Source organism: Protopterus annectens, chromosome 9.part0, assembly GCF_019279795.1.
Source record: "Protopterus annectens isolate FY-2018-M chromosome 9.part0, PAN1.0, whole genome shotgun sequence".
Taxonomy (NCBI): domain Eukaryota; kingdom Metazoa; phylum Chordata; order Ceratodontiformes; family Protopteridae; genus Protopterus; species Protopterus annectens.
This window is the reverse complement of record NC_056743.1, coordinates 308,767,619-308,789,212: the sequence shown is the minus strand read 5'-3', so window position 1 is coordinate 308,789,212 and position 21,594 is coordinate 308,767,619. Positions and strand designations below refer to the sequence as shown.

General features: G+C 44.8%; 1 protein-coding gene across 1 annotated transcript in view; it reads left to right on the top strand.

Moving 5' to 3' along the window:
• The window catches only part of LOC122810517 (inner centromere protein-like), a 1,067,288-nt gene that overhangs the window by 425,887 nt on the left and 619,807 nt on the right, over positions 1–21,594 (top strand). The window contains exon 11 of the mRNA XM_044082099.1: positions 7,327–7,439. Within this exon, the coding sequence (XP_043938034.1) occupies positions 7,327–7,439 (113 nt within the window). The remainder of the gene's footprint in view (positions 1–7,326; positions 7,440–21,594) is intronic.

Genomic DNA, 21,594 nt, shown 5'->3' with positions numbered 1-21,594 from the left:
GCCAACCAGCCAACACCTCTCTCTAAAGCCGTTATGGGTGTCATTTTGGAGGCCAGGAGGCCCAGCACCCGGAAAACTTATTCAGAAAAGTGGAAGAGGTTCTGTGCCTGGAACCAGGCTCAAGGCCTTGACCCTCTTGTCCCAAATATTCCTCAGATGCTGCAATACTTAACTGAGATGCTGGACAAAGGCCTTTCCTTTTCATCTATTAAGATCCACGCCTCTGCTATTTCAGCTCTTTACAAGACGGATCCTCCTATTTTTTCTCACCCATTACTAAGACAATACCTCAGAGGGGCTAAAAACATAAGACCGCCCCGGAGAGCACCAACACCAACTTGGGACCTCAACTTTGTTTTGGAAAAGCTGACTTACCACCTTTTGAGCCAGCCTTTTCAGCAGAATTGAAATTTTTGTCATGGAAAACTGCTCTGCTGCTGGCAATAACTTCAGCACGTAGAGTCTGAGTTACAGGCACTAATGGCAGTGGAAACTTTCATCATTTTTCATCAAGACAGGGTTTCCTTAAGAACAAACCCTTCTTTTATGCCAAAGGTGGTATCCAGTGTGGCTCTTAACCAAACTATTCACTTGCCAACTTTTTATCCAAATCCCCAGAATAAAGGGGAGAGACTTCTTCACTCATTGGACATACACAGGCAGTTACGTTTCTACTTGGACAAAACAAAAGCTTTCAGGAAAACTGAGCAACTGGTTGTATTATATGCTGCAGGATCACAAGGAAAGGCTATTTCAAAGCAGACTATTTCAAAGTGGATAGGACACTGTATCCGTTTCTGCTACACACAACATGGAAAAACTGTGCCTAATATCATTAGGCCTCATTCTACCAAGGCAACAGCCACTTCAGCGGCCTTTCTTAGAGGAGTACCAACCAAGGATATTTTGGAAGCTGCAACTTGGTGTTCAGTGCACACCTTTACCAAGCATCATCACTTACCTCTTTACTCCAAATCCAGGGCTGGCTTTGCCACTGCAATTCTGCAGGGCCTCATAGCCACTCCTAATCCTATACAGACCCAGCTACCCAACCTCAGCTTTGGGATTCAACCCAAGTGTAATGACTGCAGCAGTGAAACACAATGAACATAGTACATTTTTGTACCTACCATAAATGTAGATGTTCGAGTGTACTCACTGCTGCAGTCCAGGTTACCCTCCCTCCATCCCCACTTTCTTAGCTGTTACTTATCTATACCTTTCTATCCTATACAATCTATGTGGTGTATTTGCTTGTAGCTGAAGGTATTGCTTATTATTTTATATGTATGTTTTATTAGCAATATGTATTGCCTACTTATTTGGGGGCACCTGACATCTGGGGCAAGAAAAACTGAAAAAAATGGTGTCCGCTGCAACTTGTATACCCATGGCGCACTGACGTCGGGGAAGAAGCAACAGCTACCGACGCCGGACCAAGACTTTGGAACTCTGGCTGACTGCGTGACCGCCTGACGGCAGGATATAACCCAAGTGTAATGACTGCAGTAGTGAATACACTTGAACATCTACATTTATGGTAGGTACAAAACTGTACTTTCTATAAGCAGATCGCATTTCTTCAGACGACTAGTTACGATTCCGTTCAAGACCAGATGACCGCTTCTTCGACCGATAGAGATAAGTGCCCTGTTGGGTTTTTTTTCTTTTGATTGCAGTTTAGACTTGCATGTTAGCTAGAAAGAGGAAGTGTGCTTGTGGGCGACAAATTCCTCACAGAGACACGTATGAGAAGTGCATATTTTGCTTTGGCAAGACCCACGACCATATGTCCTGCCCTATTTACAAATCTTTCGTCCACAAAACACTTCCGAGCCACCAAGGAAGAAGGCCAAGAAAATCTGGCTGGAATCCCAAACTAGACCTCAGGCATCCGAGCAGGTTCTAGAGGCACTTGAAAGCCCGGAATCCTTTGAAGACTGTTACCAAAGCAGGCCCGGGAACCTTAATGGAAGCTGGGATGCCGGAAACTGCGTGTACATCCGCTGAGGCAAATCAGCCATCGGAGACTGATGGCGGAGGGGAACCATGACTCTCAGTCTGAAGACCCTACTCCTTTAATTCCTACTAAACAGATGTCCACTTCGATGCTTTCTCCACCGACAACTCCCTTGAAGAGAAAACAAAAAACTAAGCACCCTGAACCTCAACCGATGCCTGGTTGGGAAGTCTTTTCAAAGTCTCTCTAAGGCATCTCAGGCTTTGCAGACACAACAGCTTCCCCCTACTCTCTCACCTCAGCCACCCTTACAGGTATCTGAGGAATCCTTTTCTTATGGAACCCAAATAGACTCCCCTAAGGATTCCATTACCCCAGAAGAGGAGAATTCTATTTCTCCTGAATCCCCAGGAGAAGAATTCACCTTTGGGGACACTGTCTCCCTCACGAGGGGCTTCAGAGCCAGTATATGCGTTTGCAGCTCAGTCCATTATAGATTTTAACAATGAATACTTGTTTATGAGCTAGGGAGATTGCTTAGGTTTCCTCTCCTGACATGATCCAGCTGAAGAAAGTGTGATTCTTCCTGATGAGGTAGTTCCACATCAGACAGCTGGGTCCATGGCTAGTGCTTCCAGTTCCGAAGTTACAGTTCTGCAAGCTTGGAGCAGTCATTGAATCCCTAAATGACTTAGCCGTCCTGCAGGAAGGTTTGTTTCAAATAACTGGTAGCAAAATCATGGTCTGAAACTAAATGTGGTGGTGTGTCCTTTGGAAGTCATCTACTGCTGGAACTACCATATCAACAATACGCTTCTGAGAGCTGACCCAGTTATTTGGGATTTGTGAACATGTGGATAGTCACCTAACTTTTGACCTTCATGCATCTATTGTAAGAAAGACATTCTGTATTGCACAGCTTATAAAAAAAGGTTTTGTGTGTAGCTCTAGGGATGTCATTGTCCCACTTTACTCAGTCCACATTGGGCCAGTCATTGAATGCAATGCCCCCTTTGGCATGCATCTGTTGAGACACAAGCAACAACTGGAACACCCACAGATACCTTCCTAGAATGATACAAGGCTTAAACAGCATGTCCTGCATGGACCAACGCAAAGTCCCGTTGCTGTACTCCGTATCCTACAGACTGCTAAGAGATGATCTGTGTCTAATATACAAGGCATCCACCAACCCATTGCTCATAGATGTACTGCATTTCAGCAAGTCAGATGACATCAGAAATACTCAGTCTAGGGGTCTAAACCTCTTCTGTAACATCAGCACAATGGTCTGGAGGGGCATGTATATTTCTCAGAGGATAGAGCTGCTGTGGAACAGCACAACTTAAAACTATGGATGGGAAACAGAAAATTTATGTCAGGACTGCCCCCTGTACTACTAATGGACAGAGGCAGGTCATGAATGCTTTCTCTTATGCTTAGGTCCCCTCTGACTATCTATGGTATAATCCCAGTTATTCTCATTAGGGGTAATATATAATCGACCATGGTTTGGGTAGGGACAATCTGTAACCAAATGGAATAGGTTATTTTGAGCACAAAAAGCAAAACTGGCAAGGCTTAAAATGGCCTGCAAGAGCAGCTAGCCAAATACTTGTCTATGAACAAGTTGCTTCATTGACCCCACCCACCCGTTTAGATAACTATTCCATGTTGTAGTACCCAAACAGGCAAATGAGCACAAGCTTGTCCCTTTTTCAAGACAACACTGCTAGTTTGACACTTAGGGGCATCTGTAAACATTCCATAAAAAGGTGCCTGTTGTCTTTGGGGCTCATCTTTCAGTTTGGTATATAGATTTGTAAGCAAATTTCTCTGTCAGGCAAATTTGCTATAAATAAGTCTTGCACGTTGAAGTTAGACTTGCTGTTTCCTTTTGAGGCAGTATTCCTTTTTGCATTTTTCTAGTAGTAGTTACTTTAGCTCGTATTACTGAGCTGGAAGCCCTGAGATGCAAGTAACCATTCGCATTTTCCATCCTTGATGTAGTTCCCATTCAGAGTAAGCTTCTCCTACCTATGAAAGTGAAGTTGTCCTTCAAACTGTATTTTGTCCCGTCATCAGGACACACACTATGCTACATTGACAGAATTAAGAATATATGACACACAGAATGGGTTGCTGTTTTAAGTGAGAGGATTCTTTGAGTGAGTTGCAACACAATGACAAATTGCACTACATTCGTCCACCCAAATATTGGTGCCCTTTAACAGGTCTTTCTATCCAAGTAAGTAGCGGCATCTGCAAGTACCTTGCTTAATAAGTAGCCTAGTCAGTCATTTTCTATGGTTTCCTAACAGATTTACAAGATGTTACAAAGCAAGCATTCCTCCTAATTCACTTCGGTCTGGAAAGGTTTATGATATTTTTTGATATTAACTGCTGCACTTCTTATCCAGCCCATATTTGAATTGTTTGAGTGCAGTAGGCACAATACTTCACCTTCATGCTTTAAGTCCTTTTTTTTTATTTAAATAGTTTATCATTCTTTAAAACTTCTGGTGCTCCATTGTTTACTGGTTTGCTAAAAAATTGCCTGTCACCTAGTGTTCTCCTGCACCCACACTGACATTGACACTAAATGCTTTCTCTCGTGGAGATCTTTTTGTATGAGAAAGATTTGAAGAATGATGAAAGAGCAATAAAGTCCAGCTTGTGCTACCTGCTTAAGTTACTTATCCGAGATCTGTTCTTGGTGTTTCATTCATTGTTTCTTGAAGCAAATTGGCTTTTCCTTCTCTTCACTGTCCTTTCAGCAGATGTTCAGGACCAACCAGATCCTGTACTCATTTTTTTTTTTACTTTCTGTAGCTAATGATGCACTGTTGTATTGGATGGAATAGGGCACAAGAAAACTGAAGCAACACTCCTTTGGTGGTATTAGTCATTTAATATTTGGAGTTGTGTTTCCAAAAATGGATTTTTTTTGAGAATTAACTGGAGCAACAGTTGAGAAATGCTAGTCAGACCTATGTAAGACAGCTGAGATTGACTATCTATCTAATCTTGGGTCAGATGAAGTCATGTTTTCTTACTACCTACTGCAAGGTATATATTGAAAATCTGTTAAGGGTGAGTACCTCATTTTTCTGAACTTGCATAATCTACTTATTTTCACTGTGGTGTAAATGGAGGCACAGTCTACTTATTGTCACTGTGGTGTAAATGGATTTCTGTGTAACCGTGTGATGGAACTGGATTTTCTTGGTAGGGTCCACTGTCACTGATAACCTGGTTTGTACAATGTCTGTGTGGGAAAGGTTGCCACAGTTAAATCTTGTTAAGTACATCTTGGTATTGTAAGCAGTGCTGTTGGTTGATGGTTGTACTGCATGCCTATGTATTCCTTGCATGTTTCCCTTTTTTGAGGGGGCATTTACACATATTTTGTGACTCCTCTTGGACTTGCCAGTAACCCATTTAATCAGTTTACTATGATAAATAGGTTTACCCATCTCATTTTTATTTTTTGTTTTAATTTTGAAATTGTAAGAATTAAGATTTACAAAAAATACAGGTTTCTCTTCTTATTCTTTAGAACTAAGCATTTTATTTGTACAATTGTAATAAAATAATTGCCTGAAAGCATTAAAAAAAGGCTCAAAAATGAACTCAGAACTGAGATGATGTGGCTCTTAACATGCTTCTCTTTGTCTACCACACAGCTTATTCTCTGGGCTCCATCTAAACAACTTGTCTTTGCTTTCCAAGTGATTTCCTATCCGTTAGAGAGAGTGCAGAAGGGAGTCGATACTTTAGGAATGGCTTTCTCTTCTACAGTTTGTCCATAAAGAATTTGTATGATTTGGCCATTTAGTATAACTGGCTGTTGCAAGCGCTAGTTAGTTCCATGCCTAATATGTTCTGAGCCACTGAGCAAGTTTAACATCACTAAGATAGTCCCAGATTATTTTTGCAGTATTGTGCTAATTTAGTTGCTAAGATCTTCAGAAACTGTATGGAGGTTTACACTTGGACTTCAGATTTAAGGGCAGATTTCTTTTTTTTTTTCTTGATTCAGCTGTTGAGTGTTCTTCCCCTGTTTTTGTGAGCAGCAGGCTGACCATTTTTACTTTTTCAGCTAGAGCTTTTGTTGAAAGTTTGTGTGCCTGCATTCAAAGTTGGGTTTCTTTGGTGTACTTTTAGTTTGAAAGAAGTCTGATGTTTGAGTGAATTTGCCATATAGGTAAGCAGGCTGGTTTTAAGAAGTGTGATAACTGCAAACGTAAAACTCCCTGCAAGACAGTAATCCACTTTGTATTTTGCCTTGTTTTACAACACCTTAAGGGTGAACTGTAATGTCTGTTAAGGGTTTGCTCATAGTACCCAAATAGAGTTGACTTTCTTCTTCTGAAGTTTATCTCAAGCAAGCAACCCCTTTAAAAATCAAGTTAAAAGGAAATAGTATGCTTCTTTCTCTTCCTTACAAACTTCCCCTATTCCTTTTAAGAAGGCGAGAACTGGTAAATGTTCATTACTCAGCACAGATGTATGGACTCCGTTGAAGCACGAGAAGCATGCTAGTATTTTAGGGGGATGTGTGGGTGCCAGATTAAGAGTTTTCTTGCTGTTGAGTCCAGGCAGTCATTTCATTTACATTGCGTCTTCAGTTTTTGTGGTCAAATTTCTGGACAAATAAGTATGCCTTAGGGGGCCTTCTTTATAGTTTGACTAAAAGTTGTAGAAAAGTTTTCTCGTGTGCCTAGAGAAAGGGGAAAATGTGCATGTGGTAAAGAAATTATATATGAGGATCCGCAGTCAACCTTTTTCTTTAGTTTAAGGGGGATAGCGCATTACACCAGCTAATGTGATATTTTGCTTTCTTTCACCCCTAAAACTTTTTGCATTTGGCTTAACAGCCGTAGATCTCTTTTTTTGAAAATTGATTACTCAAAGCCCTTACTCTTTCATGGTTAAATTGTCGGATTTTTGATCATCTTGTATCCTTCATGCTAGGAAAGCAACTTTAGATCAGTTTGTGTGTATGCTGTGTGTATGCTAATTGGTTTTGTCCCCATCCACCTGTTGCAACACTAGTGTGCCCAGCAGTTTTAATCTGGGCATTGTGAATTCTAGAACTATAGAATGCAGAATGCATAGAAAGAGGTACTGAAACTGACTGACGCAAGCAGGTTTTGGATTGACAGGTAAGGATTTTCTGGTAATTGCATTGTACAGCTGTAAAACACACTGGGTCTAGTCCATAGTCCTGGGTTGTGTTAGCATGCTGTAAGAGAATGCAGGCAGTGCTAAAAATCATCTCTAGTAACTGTTTTAGAACAATAAGATAGTGCTAAGTGTTGATCAGGGCAAGAAAAGATGTCCATTGCTTTCTGCTATTACTTAGTGAGAAGGAAAAGCAGCGTTTGGAGATGCTGAAAAAGAAGGAGGAAGCAGAGATGCTGCGAAAGCAGAAGCTGGAGGAAGAAAAGAAACGGAGGATGGAAGAAGCAAGGCTGTAAGTATTTTATGATAAAATTCATAAAACTGTTTGCGACATCTAGCACAGACAGTTCAGAAAACTTGCACTTGTATTCCTTTGTTGTTTAAGTTTTCTTAACATCCCAGCCTACAAACCACCTTGCTCACTCCTGATCAGCAAGATATTTTTTCTGTAGTGCTTCCCAGTTCGAAACTGCTCCTCTTTTGTTTGGTTATCTTTCAGATCAAATTGTTCAAGTCCCAGATCAATTATTTTTATGCAAACCCTCTTGATGACCTTTTTTAATTATATTAACTGTAAAGTGATGGGTCTCCTAAAACTTGCCTGTCAAATCCTGGATTTCCTTAGTATACAGGCAGCAAGATACACCATGGCGAAGAATATTCTTATACCTCTTGCAAATGCACTGTTTTACAACTTCTCTCTGATTTATCAGCTTGTGTGTCACTTACAAGCACCATTGCATTTTGAGCTGACTGACTCCTTATTGGAGAACATTTTAGATCTGATGTAGTATTTTCCGTCCGTCCATTTCAACCTGTGGATTATCTGATCTGAAGCCGGCAATTCAGACTTTGACTCTGAAGCTTAAACTTCTCTCCTATAATGCCCTGCACTACTTACTGTACCCAGATCTTGTTTGCCACAGTTGATGACAGGATGTGGTCTCTGCCACTTTGTTTCAGCTAAGTTCATTAAAGAGTTTTTCTTGATAGGATTAGTCAGATGTTCATCGTGCATACAGCTGCAGTCATAACAGATGGGTTCTCCTGCCGTCAGGCAGGTCCTCGGTCGGCCGAATTCCAAAGTCTAGGTCTGGCGTCAGTTGTCGTCGCCTCTTCCCTGACGTCAGTGTGAAAGGGTATAAAAGAACCAGCTGACGCCATTTTCTTCAGTCTTTCTTGCCGCGCGGTGCCCGAAACAGAAGCAGTTGGCAAGTGCCGGTCGGCCAGCTCCTGAGATTACAAAAAATTTGGAACCGAAGTCTTCTTAAAAGCTAAGTACCCCGTTGGGGAAACTTTTTCTTGCCTCAGACCGATGTCCGACAGTTAATAATTGTATTTCTTGTGGGAAGCAAATACCGCATAAGGATTTCCATTCCCTCTGTATACCTTGTTTAGGCCCAGACCACGACGTCTCGGTCTGTCGCTTTTGTGCTACTTTCAACAAACGCACTATTAAGTGTCGGGTGGAGTTCGCCCAGCATTATTTTGGGAAAGCATTTAACTATACTATGTCGTCGGATACTCCGACTCCGGTTTTGTCTAAAAAATGCAAAGACAAGGACCGACACTCGAGGTCCGCTGCCTCTACCGACACCACGCCAAAGCCGACTACACGTGGTCCGGTTCTCAGCGAGGTGCCTACGCAGCCCCTGATTACCGACAACACATCTTTGGCGGTGTCTCCTGTACCTGAGGTCGCAGACTCCTCGGCCCACACCCTGACTACAGATACCGAAACCACGCTTGGCGTTGAAACGCAGAATGTGGATAGGTCCATCTCCACTCAAGGTGTCTTCAGACCTTCCTCTTCTTTCTCCATCAAGGGTTTCACCAAGTCTAAAGCTACCATGCACCCTAAGAGACCAGCTACGCAGGGCCCATCTCCAGGCCCCATGCCTAAGAAACAGATGCTTAAAATGGCTGAGGATTTAATTACTCTAATCAGAGGTTCTCAGCCACCTCCTGACAAAAGACCCAGAGTGGAGGAAGATTCCCCCTCCTCTGATCAGGGCTGCATTATTTCAGAGCACTCTGATTATCAGGAACAGTCTTACTCCCCCTTTGAAGACTCTGATGCAGAGGAATCTATTCCTTCTGTATCCCCCCCTGAGGATTACTCATTTGGTGAAACTCTGCATACCTTAAGGGAACACTTTCACTGGGAAGGCCAGGATTATTCAGATTCCAAGAAAAGGCTCAGGGAATTTCTTTTGTTACCCCAGCACAGGCCTCTGGCTATACCTCCTGTCCTGGACATCCTAGATGATGTTTACTCGGAGGCCTGCCTTAACCCGGACCCTCCTCCTCCAGCTCCAGTTAAGCCTGACAGGTACTACAGGGTTCCTGACTCGCACCAATTTCTATACAAAAGCCATACTGCTGACCTAGAAACCATCTCACAGGGGCCCAAGGGAGTTAAGGCCTCCATTGCCAAAAACCCATTGCCTTCCGAGAGAGATTCCAGACCCTTAGAAAGGTGGGGAAAAAAGGTATATACCACGGCTACCTTATCCATGAGGGCCTTAAACTGTCAGTTTCATATGCTAAAATACCAACAGTTTCTGTTATCTCAATTGAAAAGTAAAATGTCACAACCTGAACAACCAGACATGAAGGAGTTGCAGGATTTGATGCATAGTGCAGAACAAGTGGGTAAACACACCTTACAATGTGGTTTTGATGCTCTAGAGGCCTCATGTAGAGCTGCTGTTACAGGCTCAGTCATACGTAGGCATGCCTGGCTCAAGGAACAAGCCTTGCCTGATCATGTCAAAGCTAAATTACTAGACGCCCCTCTGCAAAAGGATGTACTATTTGGGGCAAATGCTGAGGAAGTATTACGAAAAATGGAGGAAAAGGCTAAATCAATGCAAACTGTGAAAGAATTTCTGCAGGTTCAACCCCCACGTTTTAGTAGAAATTGGCCTTCCAAAAACTGGTCCTTTCCTGCCACAGACAGACCCCAAAGAGGCAGATACAGGCACCCGAGGGGCAGAGGACAAACACAAGGCTCGTACAGAGGCAGACAATGGCAAGCTCCTACACAAAGAGGTGGTGAGGACAACTCGCAATCTTTCAGAAAGCAAAACCAATGACTTTCCCCTTTGCATGCCAACCAGGTCTCAAATGGCAGCCCCCTTAGGAGGAAAGCTGGCACTATTCTCAAAAAATTGGCATATTGTCACAAAGGACAAATGGATCCTGAACATTATAAACAGAGGCTCCAAATTCCATTTTTATACCCTTCCAAAAATGAAAGGCATGCCAAACCTGCCACACAATCAAAGGGCAGAGGCACAAAAGCAAATTTCAGGTCTTATAAACATGAAAGCTATTCAAGAGGTACCTACACACGAACAAGGTCAAGGATTTTGTTCCAGGCTATTTCTGGTGCCAAGGAAGGGAAAAGACTGGAGACCTATTTTGGATCTTTCCATCCTAAACACATTCCTACTCGTACCAAAATTCAAGATGCTCACTCTACAGCAACTTCTTCCCATGCTGGGCAAGGTGTCTTGGCTGGTAACATTGGACCTCAAGGAGGCATACCTGCATGTCCCAATCAGACAAAATTGCAGAAGATACCTCAGATTTCTTGCAGGTTCAACCCATTATCAATTCTCTGCATTGCCCTTTGGTTTATCTACTGCGCCCAGAGTATTCGCGAAATGCCTGGCATCAGTAATTGCCTACTGCAGACTTCAAGGGATACAAATATACCCTTATTTGGACGACTGCCTGATCCAAGCGGACAGCAAGCACATTCTTCTGAAACATCTGGCTTATGTAATAATGTTATTAAACTCTCTAGGATACACGGTCAACAAAGAGAAATCAAGACTAATACCCTCTCGGAAGATAATTTTCCTGGGTGCCAATTTGGACCCAAACACCCAGATGGCCTATCTCACGCCAGAGAAGCAGGGGCAACTAATTCAATATTTCAGAACACTGGCAAATTGCACCAGGCTGACTGCAAGGAAAATCCTGCAGGCTCTGGGATTCATGGCATCTTGCATCTTACTAATCCCATGTGCAAAGCTGCATATGAGAAAACTACAATGGTGCCTAAACATATGGTCTCAACACAGCCACAGTTTGGAAACAATAATACCACTAATTCCATGTCTGCAAAAGGAATTTCTGTGGTGGGCTCAAGCATGCCAAAGAAACACAGGTCTTCCATTCAGCAAGCCTCAAGCAAATCAATTCATCACAACAGACACCTCGGACTACGCCTGGGGGGCGCACATGACAGACATGTGCATTCGGGGCAAATGGACCCAAAAAGAAAAGCACCTTCACATCAATCAAAAAGAAATGCTAGCAGTGATAAATGCTATTATAGCTTTCAAGGACCTTCTACAACCAGGCCAGCTATTGATAAGAACAGACAACACCACAGTTATGTGGTACATAAACAAGCAGGGAGGAACACATTCTTATCCCCTATGCAGACTGGCCATGTCACTTTGGAACATGGCCATGGACTTACAAATGGAACTACAAGCACAGTACTTGCCAGGCAAGGAAAACACGCTGGCAGACAACCTAAGCAGGAATATGACAGATCCACATGAATGGAAGTTGCATCCAAAAGTTTTTATGGAAATAATCCAAGAATGGGGAAGGCCAGACATAGATCTCTTTGCCTCCCACATAAATCATCAATTGACAAAATTCTGCTCAAGGATCTTCCATCCAAAGGCCTGGAGAGTGGACGCTCTCTCTTTCAGTTGGACATCAATGACAGTTTATGCCTTCTTACCTCTTCCTCTGCTGCCCAAAGTCCTATTGAAGACCAGAGCAGACAGACCAAAGATGATACTCATTGCTCCGGACTGGCCAAGGCAACACTGGTACCCACTCCTGAGGAGCCTGACGCATTCCCCACCATGGACCCTGCCTCTAATGCCTCTTCTTCTGACTCAGCACAGCTTCAAAACTCTTCACAGTCAGCTGAAAACACTCAATCTAGCCGCATGGAAGATTCCTTAGCATCGCAGCAGGCCCTGCTCTCCAAGGAGGTGCAGGATGTCATTTTGGAGGCCAGAAGGCCATCAACTAGAAAAGCTTACTCTGCAAAATGGAAACATTTTTGTGTTTGGAGTGAGAAAAAGGGCCAGAATCCTGGAAAACTGAATTTACCTCAAATACTACAATATTTGGCTGAACTGCTAAGCAGTGGACTTTCGTTCTCCTCCATCAAAATCCATGCCTCAGCCATTTCTGCAGAATACAGCACTGATCCGCCTTTATTCTCTCACCCTCTATTAAGACAGTTCCTCAGAGGGGCTAAGAATTTAAGACCTCCAAGAAAACAACCAATACCTGCTTGGGATCTTAATTTCATTCTGGAAAAACTAACTTTGCCTCCTTTTGAGCCAGCTGCCTCATCAGATTTACAATATTTGTCCTGGAAAACAGCTTTCCTTCTGGCTATCACTTCAGCTCGTAGAGTTTCAGAACTACAGGCTCTTATGGCTGTCCAGCCTTTTATCATCTTCCATCAGGACAGAGTTTCATTACGTACCAACCCGTCCTTTATGCCTAAAGTGGTATCCAGGGTAGCTTTAAATCAGGCCATACATTTACCTACTTTTTATCCTAATCCTCAAAACAAAGGGGAGAGATTACTGCATTCCTTGGACATCCACAGACAACTGTGTTATTATTTGGACAGAACAAAACCTTTCAGAAAATCAGAACAGCTTTTTGTGGCCTATGCAGTAGGAGCTCAAGGAAAGTCAATATCCAAACAGACAATCTCAAAATGGATAGCCCACTGCATACGCTTTTGCTATTCCTTTCATGGCAAAACTGTACCTACAGGCATTAGAACTCATTCAACCAGGGCCACAGCCACCTTTGCAGCCTTCCTCAGAGGAGTTCCTATCAAGGATATTTTAGAAGCAGCCACTTGGAGTTCTGTGCATACCTTCTCCAAGCACTACAACCTACCATTATACTCCAAATCTAGGGCAGGCTTTGCCACTGCAGTCTTGCAGGGCATTTTGGCTCCTCCTAGCTCCACCTAGTGCCTACCACCCCTTTCTTAGCTTTGGGATTCTACCCATCTGTTATGACTGCAGCTGTATGCACGATGAACATAGTACAGTTTTGTACCTACCATAAATGTAGATGTTCGAGTGCTAATACAGCTGCAGTCCAGGTTTCCCTCCCTCCTTCCCCTCTAGGGGTCTTCTTTTATGGTGTATTTGCTTGCAACTACTGGTCTTTGATTATATTGCATTGCATTATTACATAATTTTATGTATTGCCTTCTTTCTGGGGGCACCTGACATCTGGGGCAAGAAAAACTGAAGAAAATGGTGTCGGCTGGTTCTTTTATACCCCTGTCACACTGACGTCAGGGAAGAGGCGACGACAACCGACGCCGGACCTAGACTTTGGAATTCGGCCGACTGAGGAGACCCGCCTGACGGCAGGAGAACCCATCTGTTATGACTGCAGCTGTATTAGCACTCAAACATCTACATTTATGGTAGGTACAGAACTGTACTTTCTTTGGTATTTTCAAGTATTTCTCCTTTGCCTTGCCTGATATTCAGAAAGAAGAAATTTGTTACAGCAGTCCTTTTTTGTAGTGCAAGTTGTTGTGGGGTTGGATTGGCATGTGTATAGTGGGATAAGGCTGTAGGGTCGGTTGGTTCCCTTACTTTATTTAATCTTTTTTTGTTGTGTCAAGTTTTTTTTTTGATTACTTGCATTACGTCTGAGACCATTTCAAGTTTCCAAAAATGGGATGAGTGTGCTCATTAGCTACCCTCCCAGTGTACTGTGTGGGAGCTGCACACTTGAACCGGGATTGTGAGGCCTTTTGTAGGGATTATTGGTCTGGGAGTCAGGATTATTGGTCTGGGAGTCAGGCAGGTTAAGTTGGGGGTCAAAGGTTTTCTCCCTGCTTTTTTTTCTGCAGCAGACTTTTCTGTTTCCAGTTCTCTTGTAAAGAAGCCTTTGGAGGAGACCAAGAGATAGAAAAGGACCAAAGAGGAAAAAGGCTTAAGAAAAAGAAAAGTAGAAAAAGATGTCCTTCCAAGTCACTGTTGCAGTATTCTTTACAATAGAGATCTCCTGCCAAGGTTAGCCTGATTTCCGGCTTGTATACCAAAACCTTTACATTGTAATAGAGATGCTGTAGGTCATGCATGTTCCTTGCATGTGGCTTACTGATGTACCATCCTCAGAACCTTTTTTGCTGCCAGTCCGAACACCATCTTTGATCATCAGTCTCCATACTCATTTGTCTACTGGTTACCAAGCTGTGTTTCATACAAGTGCCCTGTTAAGGTTTTTTCTTATCTCCTTTTATTTGATGGCTGCTGGTTTCATGCCAGCTAGAAAGGGGAAATGCCAGTGTGGGAAACAGATTCCCCATAAGGATAGTCACTAGCAATGTTTTCCTTGGGTGTTTCTCATAACCATACATCATGTCCCATTTGTCAGGAGTTTGTTCCAGAAACCTTATGTAGTCATCGCCTTTCTTTAGTAATCTACTTTGAGAACAGACATCTCAAATTGTTGGCTAAGGGTACTATGGAAGAATCTTCCTGGCCTGCGGGCTAGCATTGATGAAGAAGATGACCAAAAAAGCTCGGTCAGGTTCTTCGGCTGTACTGCCTCCACTGGATGTCTCTCTGGAGGTTAGTGAAAGTCAAGAGCACTGCCTGGGTTTTTCAGTTGGATTCCTCTGCTGTGACTGATTCGGAGGCTGGTATGGATCTAGCTTCTGACATATTTCTGGAGGCCTCGCAGACTTCCATTTCTGATGTTCAGGGGGAACCACAGCTGATTATTTCCAAGGAGGTGTTCCTCATATCTTGTTCAGAGAAGAGATTCCTACTATGTTTAGAGTGTCGCCATGGGTCCAAGTCACCGAAGATTTTTAAGGCTGACATTCCCTTGAAAAAGAAGCAGAAAACTAAGCACCTTTCTCCTGCTCACAAAGACCCTCAATGTGAATGGTAAGATTTTACACAAGGTCTGTTTAATGCTCTTATGCCTTTGAAGCCTCTTCAGGGGGTCTCTAATAAACCTGCCTTTGTTTGCAGACAGTCTCTCCTTACACCCCCAAGGGTAAGAAGAGTGGTAGAAGGACAACTCCTGCTAAGTCTACTCAAACTCCTTTAGCTCAGAAGCCCCCTTGTTCAGGCAAGCCAAGTGCTGTCTGACTTTGCCCCTTTTTTCTCAGTCATGTCCCCCCCCCCCTTTCCCTGTCCCTTCCAGTCCAATTACAGATTACTCAAGGTTCTTGGGTTCTCTCCATAATTGGCCAGGGGTATTGTATGATTTGGACCCCCCCCCCTTTTGGGCATGCCTCAACCTCCTAAGGAACAGCTGCCCTTTTTTCCAGAGGTGCTTCAGAACAATTCAAGACGTTTCCGCTCCTCAGAAGGGTAATGGGTTTTATTACAGAATTTTTCTGGTCCCCAGGAAATAAGGCACCTGGAAGACTCATTCTAGATCTTTCTCAGCTAAACACCTTTTTGAAGGTTCCTTCCTTTTGGCTGCTATCCCTTCAAACCTTGTTTCTTTGACTTCCTCAGGCCTTTCTAGTTTCTCTGGATCTCCAAGGATGCCTATCTTCATATCCCTTATTCATCCCCTTTTCAGTTTTTACATTTCTGTGTTGCTTCCTTATATTTTCAGACCTGATGCTATCCGTGTCATTATTCATCATTGATGGGTCTTGGATGTGACCTCAGATCCAAGCTGGCAAAGTGAGCGACATCTCCTGAGCTCGAGCTCCTTCCCTCCCAGAACTGTTGCCCATAATCCTTGGATCTCATTTGCCGCGATTAGTGAACAGACATGTTGCCTGAAGCTCGAGCTACATTAATCAGATAAGTGCCTTTTTTGGGGTATCTTTTTTCATTTTCTCTTTCTCTTTCCTTTCTGTCTAGTAGTATAGATTTTCATAGTTTAGCAGTAGGTCCCCACCCACGTTAGTTGTTTGCTGGCATTTAGGGTTTTTCCCTCCCCTTTTCCCTTCTTTCTTTATTTCCATATTGTTCCCTTGTGTGTGTGTTTGTTGGAGGGTTTGGATTTGATTTCGGCCATGGCTGGCAAACCCTCCTGTTTCAGATGTTGCTCCTCATGTGGTTGGAAGTTAGCTCCTGCCGACACATATGAGGAGTGCCTCTACTGTCCAAGACCCCCATTTAGAGACTGAATGCGATATCTGCTCAGAGTTCAATCCTAGGGCTCTCCTAGACCATAGAAACAGATTGCTCCTTAAAAGGCTTGCTAAAGGGAGTCCCCTGGTCTCTGGCTCCCCTCCAAAGCCCACACAGATCCCAATAGGAAGCCCTCTTCCTCTTGGGACTCCCCTGCTAAACGGCCGCGACTCATGGGTCCTTGTGCCCTGGATCAGAGCTCAGCCTTGGGGGCATCGGCTGTAGGCTCCTCAGATCCAACAGTGTCTTTGGATCCGACAGCTCTCGTGAAGCCGATAATTATCGATCCCCCAGCCACTTTGAGTCTCGGATTTGAGAAACTCTAGTAGGTCCTCCTCTAGGAACCACAGACATTCTACTCGTGCAGGCCATTCTTCAGTTTCCTCTAGGTCTTCTGGGAGTTTGCTCCCATCTGATATGGACCAGATGATGAGCTTTCTCAAAGCCCAAATGGAGCTAGGCTTGCTTCCGTCCCCTAGCCACTTGCCAAGGGGTGCTTCACCCACATCAGAATTCCTCTACTCCCATCGGACTCAGAGTTCAGCTCCTCTGGGTCAGGGTTCGCCTAAGGAGAAGCTGTCTGTGTCTGGTAGTGCTTCCACTCCCACACCGCCTGGGTCCCTGGCCAGCTCATCCCCCTTGCCCCGGGGCTGTCATTGCCTCAGACCTGAGAAATCTCCAGGGGGCAGCGGGTGGGGGGTGGTTCAGGTCCAGAGTTTTCAGACTGTTCCCTTCCCTTGGGGGCTTCCACCCTGGATAGCTTGGGACCGATATCGTCTGGGGATGTCGGTACTGTGCCAGGGTCACTCCTCATGCCCCAGCTGGTAGTTACTGGTGGAGAGGAGGGTGGGGTCTCTTCCAATCCATCTGCCTTCCAGGCAGTAGAAAGGACGGTCTTCGGTTGGTTGACGGCCTCTTCCTCAGCTCTGGACCCACCCCTGCCTGGTTCCGTTTTGTGTGGCAAGCCTTCATCATTGGTCCAGGTCAGCCCCCATCCTTGGGATCATCTTCAGAAGGGTATTGCCCCCCTAGAGGTACCATACTCCTCAGAGCCCACGGTGGAGAAGCCTTCTTGGAAGACGACATGCAAGAAGAAGCACCTAGACTCCCCTCGAGAATCCCTCACTGAAGACATGGATTTCGAGGAAGGTGACTGGTTCCCCCAGACTACTGTCCGAGGAGGTGTCCTTTGGAGATGTACTTGAGATCCTGAAAGAGCAGGGCGGTTGGTCCCCCCCCGTCCTCAGAGGAATCGGTGTTCCTGGAGGCATTCAGGGCGGGCACATCTTCTCCTGGGTGTCTCCCTGTGCTGATGAGCTAGTCCAACTCATTGCCAGCAGGGTGTGGAAGGAGCTGGAAACAGTCAAACCAGTCCCCCGATAAGTTTCTCTAAGTCCTCTCAAAAACACCCATTTCTGGAATAAGGGTGTCCCTGTAGATGCTATTGTGGTTGCCGCACCCATCAAGAAAGAGCTTGTGGAACAGAGCTCAATAGTCCATTCCTCTAATAGTGTGTCCCAGGTGATTGACCGTTTTGGGAAGAGTGTGTATGCTTCAGCTACTTTTGGACTGAGGGCTACGAATTATGTGGCACTTTTCACATGGCTACATAGGGATTTGATATCGGAAGTTTCCTCTTCCAGTTCAGAGTTGTTGCCTCTGGAGAGTCTGAAATTGGTTTCTCTGAAGCTCTCCACTCTCACTTCCCTTGCTAATGCCTCAATGAGATAGATCTCAAACGAGGTTGAGGCCACCTCATGAGCAGCGGGTACAGGCATTGCCATTAGGCGTCATACCTGGCTTCGCCTTTGCAGGTTTGCGGACAACTTCAAGGTGTCCTTTAGCAATGCCCCATTTAATGGATCTACTCTCTTTGGTCTTTCGGTCAAGGAAACACTGACCCACAGTGAGCAGGAGGGAAAGACCTTGTTCTCTGTGGGGGGCAAGTTTTCTACTCCCCAACATTCCTTCTCTAAGGCTCCGGTAGTAAAAAGCTATGGTTCCGAAGGACACAGTCTTCCTTCCAGGATGCTCCTCGGGAATCATCATCTTCCAGCTGGGGAAGAGATTCGATAGCAAACTCCGCCCCAGAGGTAGAGGAGGTTCACAGAATCAGGCCTTCCGAGAACCTTTCTCTGTCAAGCCCCCACATCCACGCTGCCCAACTGTTCAGCCCTGGAGGCAGTCAGGGATGGGTATCTCCTTGCACCACCAGGCTTGCGCTATTACCTCAGACCAGTGGGTGCTGAACATTGTGTCCAGGGGGTACTTCCGATCCTTTAATCACCCCCCCCCCCTCAATCCAAAGGTCACTCCCAGACATTCCACCCTGCCAATGGAAGTTAGCTCTCACAGAAGTGTAAGACCTCCTTCAAAAAAGGGCCATCCATAAGGTCCCAACAGGACAAGGATCTGGTACTTACTCTCACTTCTTTTTAATGCCAAAAAACAGGGGACCTGCGTCCCATTATGGACCTCAGTAAGTTGAATTTTACTGATCAAGACGTCAAAGTTCCAGATGGTCACTGTTCAGTCCATCATTCCGCTTCTGTGCAAGGACGATTGGATGTTCTCGACAGATCTCAAGGATGCATACCATCACATAAAAATAGGTGCTCCAGGAGATTTCTGCACTCCGGCTGGGGGGGGCGGCAATCATTATCAGTTCAGATCCCTGCCCTTCGGTCTCACCTCCGTCCCTTGGATGTTTACCAAATGTATGGCAGTGATAGCAGCCCATATCTGACTGCAGGGCTTTCAGGTCTTCCCGTACCTGGATGATTGACTCCTCACGGCTCCCACAAAGCATCTTCTCTCTAGCCACAAACTTCACTCTATTTTGTGATCTGAGTATTACTGTCAACCATCCCAAGTCGCACCTTGCTCCATGCCAGAGGCTGGAATTCATAGGAGTTCTTCTGGACACTTTGTCGGAGGGCTGCAGCTCTTTCCCTGCACAGGGTAGAAACAATCTGGGAGCAAGTTCCCCTCCTCTTGGATTGGAGCAGTGTTCCTGTCCATCTAATTCTTCAAGGCCTTGTGTCAATGGCTGCTATTCACCCCTCATCATGCATCACATGCAGGTGCTTCACTGGACCCTGGCGGCACAGTGGTTGATTCACCTTCACCCTATATCCATGTCCATCTGAATATCAAGAGTCTGCTGGCGTAACATAGATTGGTGGCTCTGGTCTGAGAATCTTCTGCTAGGGAGACCTTTTTCTCTACTGCAACCCCATGCCACAGTGACCATGGACGCCTCCCTATTGGGGTGGCATTTTCAGGGTAGAACGGTCCAGGGTATGTGGTCCCCCTTGGAGACCAAGCTGCACATCAGTGTCCTAGAGCTGAGAGCAGTCCTACTTTCGTTGCAAGACTTCCAGAACTTTCTTCCTCTCAGAACTGTAGCAATTCAGACAGACAGCATGGTGGTAGTCTGGCACATCAACAAGCAGGTGGGGACACTGTCTTACCCGCTGTGCAGAGAGGGCATGAGTGTGTGGGAATGGGCGATGTCCTGCAGGTGCTTTCTTCTTGCCATGCACATCCCTGGCAATTTACAGCGTGCTGGCAGACAAGCTCAGCAGGTCTATCTGGAGTCCCCACGAGTGTTCCCTGAAGCAGTCGGTGTCGAGCCAAATCTTCGACCATTGGGGTCTTAAGCGCTGCGTCCTGGTCCTGTTTGCATCACCAGCCAATCACAAATGCAGCAAATACTTTGTCCTGATCCCCTTGCTGAGGGAATCAGCCAGGGATGCTCTGATTCACGATTGTCCACCAGGGCTCTTCTATGTCTATCCACCAATGCCCCTCATTCCCAAAGTTTTAGAGAGAGCCCATCACCTGAAGGCTCACCTCATCCTCATTGCCCCCTTTTGCCTCATCAAATGTGGTTCTCCCTCCTCTGGTCTCATCTAAAATCTCCACCTTGGGTTGTCAAGGATCTCATCTCCCATCCGTGGGGACTTCCCCCTCCCGACCTGATATCCCTGAGGCTTGACAGCATGGTACCTCCAGTTCCAGTGATTCAGTCAGGTTAAGTTGCCTTCTCCAGTGAAGGACATTATTTTGGCATCTCAGAAGCCTTCTGCTAAAAAGGTTTATTCCCGCAAATGGAAGGGATTGTCTTTGGACTCATCAGAGGGACATTGATCTCTTTTCTGCTCCAGTTCCAGACATTCTGTCTTGCCTTTCCTTTCTCTTCCAACAAGGAGTGAGCTTCTCGACATTTAAGCTCCAACTAGCGGCTATTTATAACTTTCACCTAAGTGACAGTCCCATGTTTTCTTCTAGTCTCTGCAAGGTCTTTCTTAAGGGTGTGTTCTTGCTCAGGCCTCCCTTCAAAGATCTGTTGCCTTCCTGGGATCATACTTTGATGCTGTAGCCCCTGACACAACCTCCTTTCGAACCTGCCATGAAGTGTGATACTAAGTTTTTGTCTTGGAAGACTGCATTTTTGGTGGCTGTTACTTCTGCCAAGAGGGTTTCTAAATTGCAGGCTCTTGGAATAAGGCCTCCTTTCATGATTGTTCACAAGTATATAGGGTCTCTCTCAGAACCAGTCCTTAATTCATTCCAAAAGTACCTCTGGAAACTAACCTAAATCAGTCTATTGAGCTTCCAGTCTTTTTTCCCAATTTTTCTAACAAAGAAAAGTATCAACTACATTGCTTGGATGTTCATAGGCAGTTACATTTCTATTTGAAGAGAACTGAGGATTTTCGAAAGTTAGATCAGCTTTTCATAGCCTTCTCTCAGGCCAGGAAAGGTAGGACCATTTCCAAAGTGTCAATTTCACATTGGATAGCTTCTTGTATAGCTCACATTTATGAAAACAATCAGAGGGATCTTCCCAAGCCTATTAAAGCTCATTCTACTAGGTCGATAGCTACCTCTTCGGCGTTCTGGGCCAGAACTTCTTTGGATAACATTTGTGCTGCTGCAACTTGGTCAAACCCCCATATCTTTGTAACACATTACAAGTTGGATTTGGTATCTTAGGGATTTGGTTCTTCTGTGTTCCGGCATGTCCTCCTTTGACCTCCCAGGGTTATGTATAGCTGGGGACTCTGACCCATCCATGATCAATGACATAGATAGCATCAGATAGTTATGTACTTGCCATAATTTGGAATCTGTGCTATCCAGTGTCATTATTCATTCATTCACGTTACCGCCCTCCGTCTCTCTCCTGGTGACCAGAGGATTCTTCGAGTTTATGGTGTGTTTGGTTCTGGTGTTCCTGGG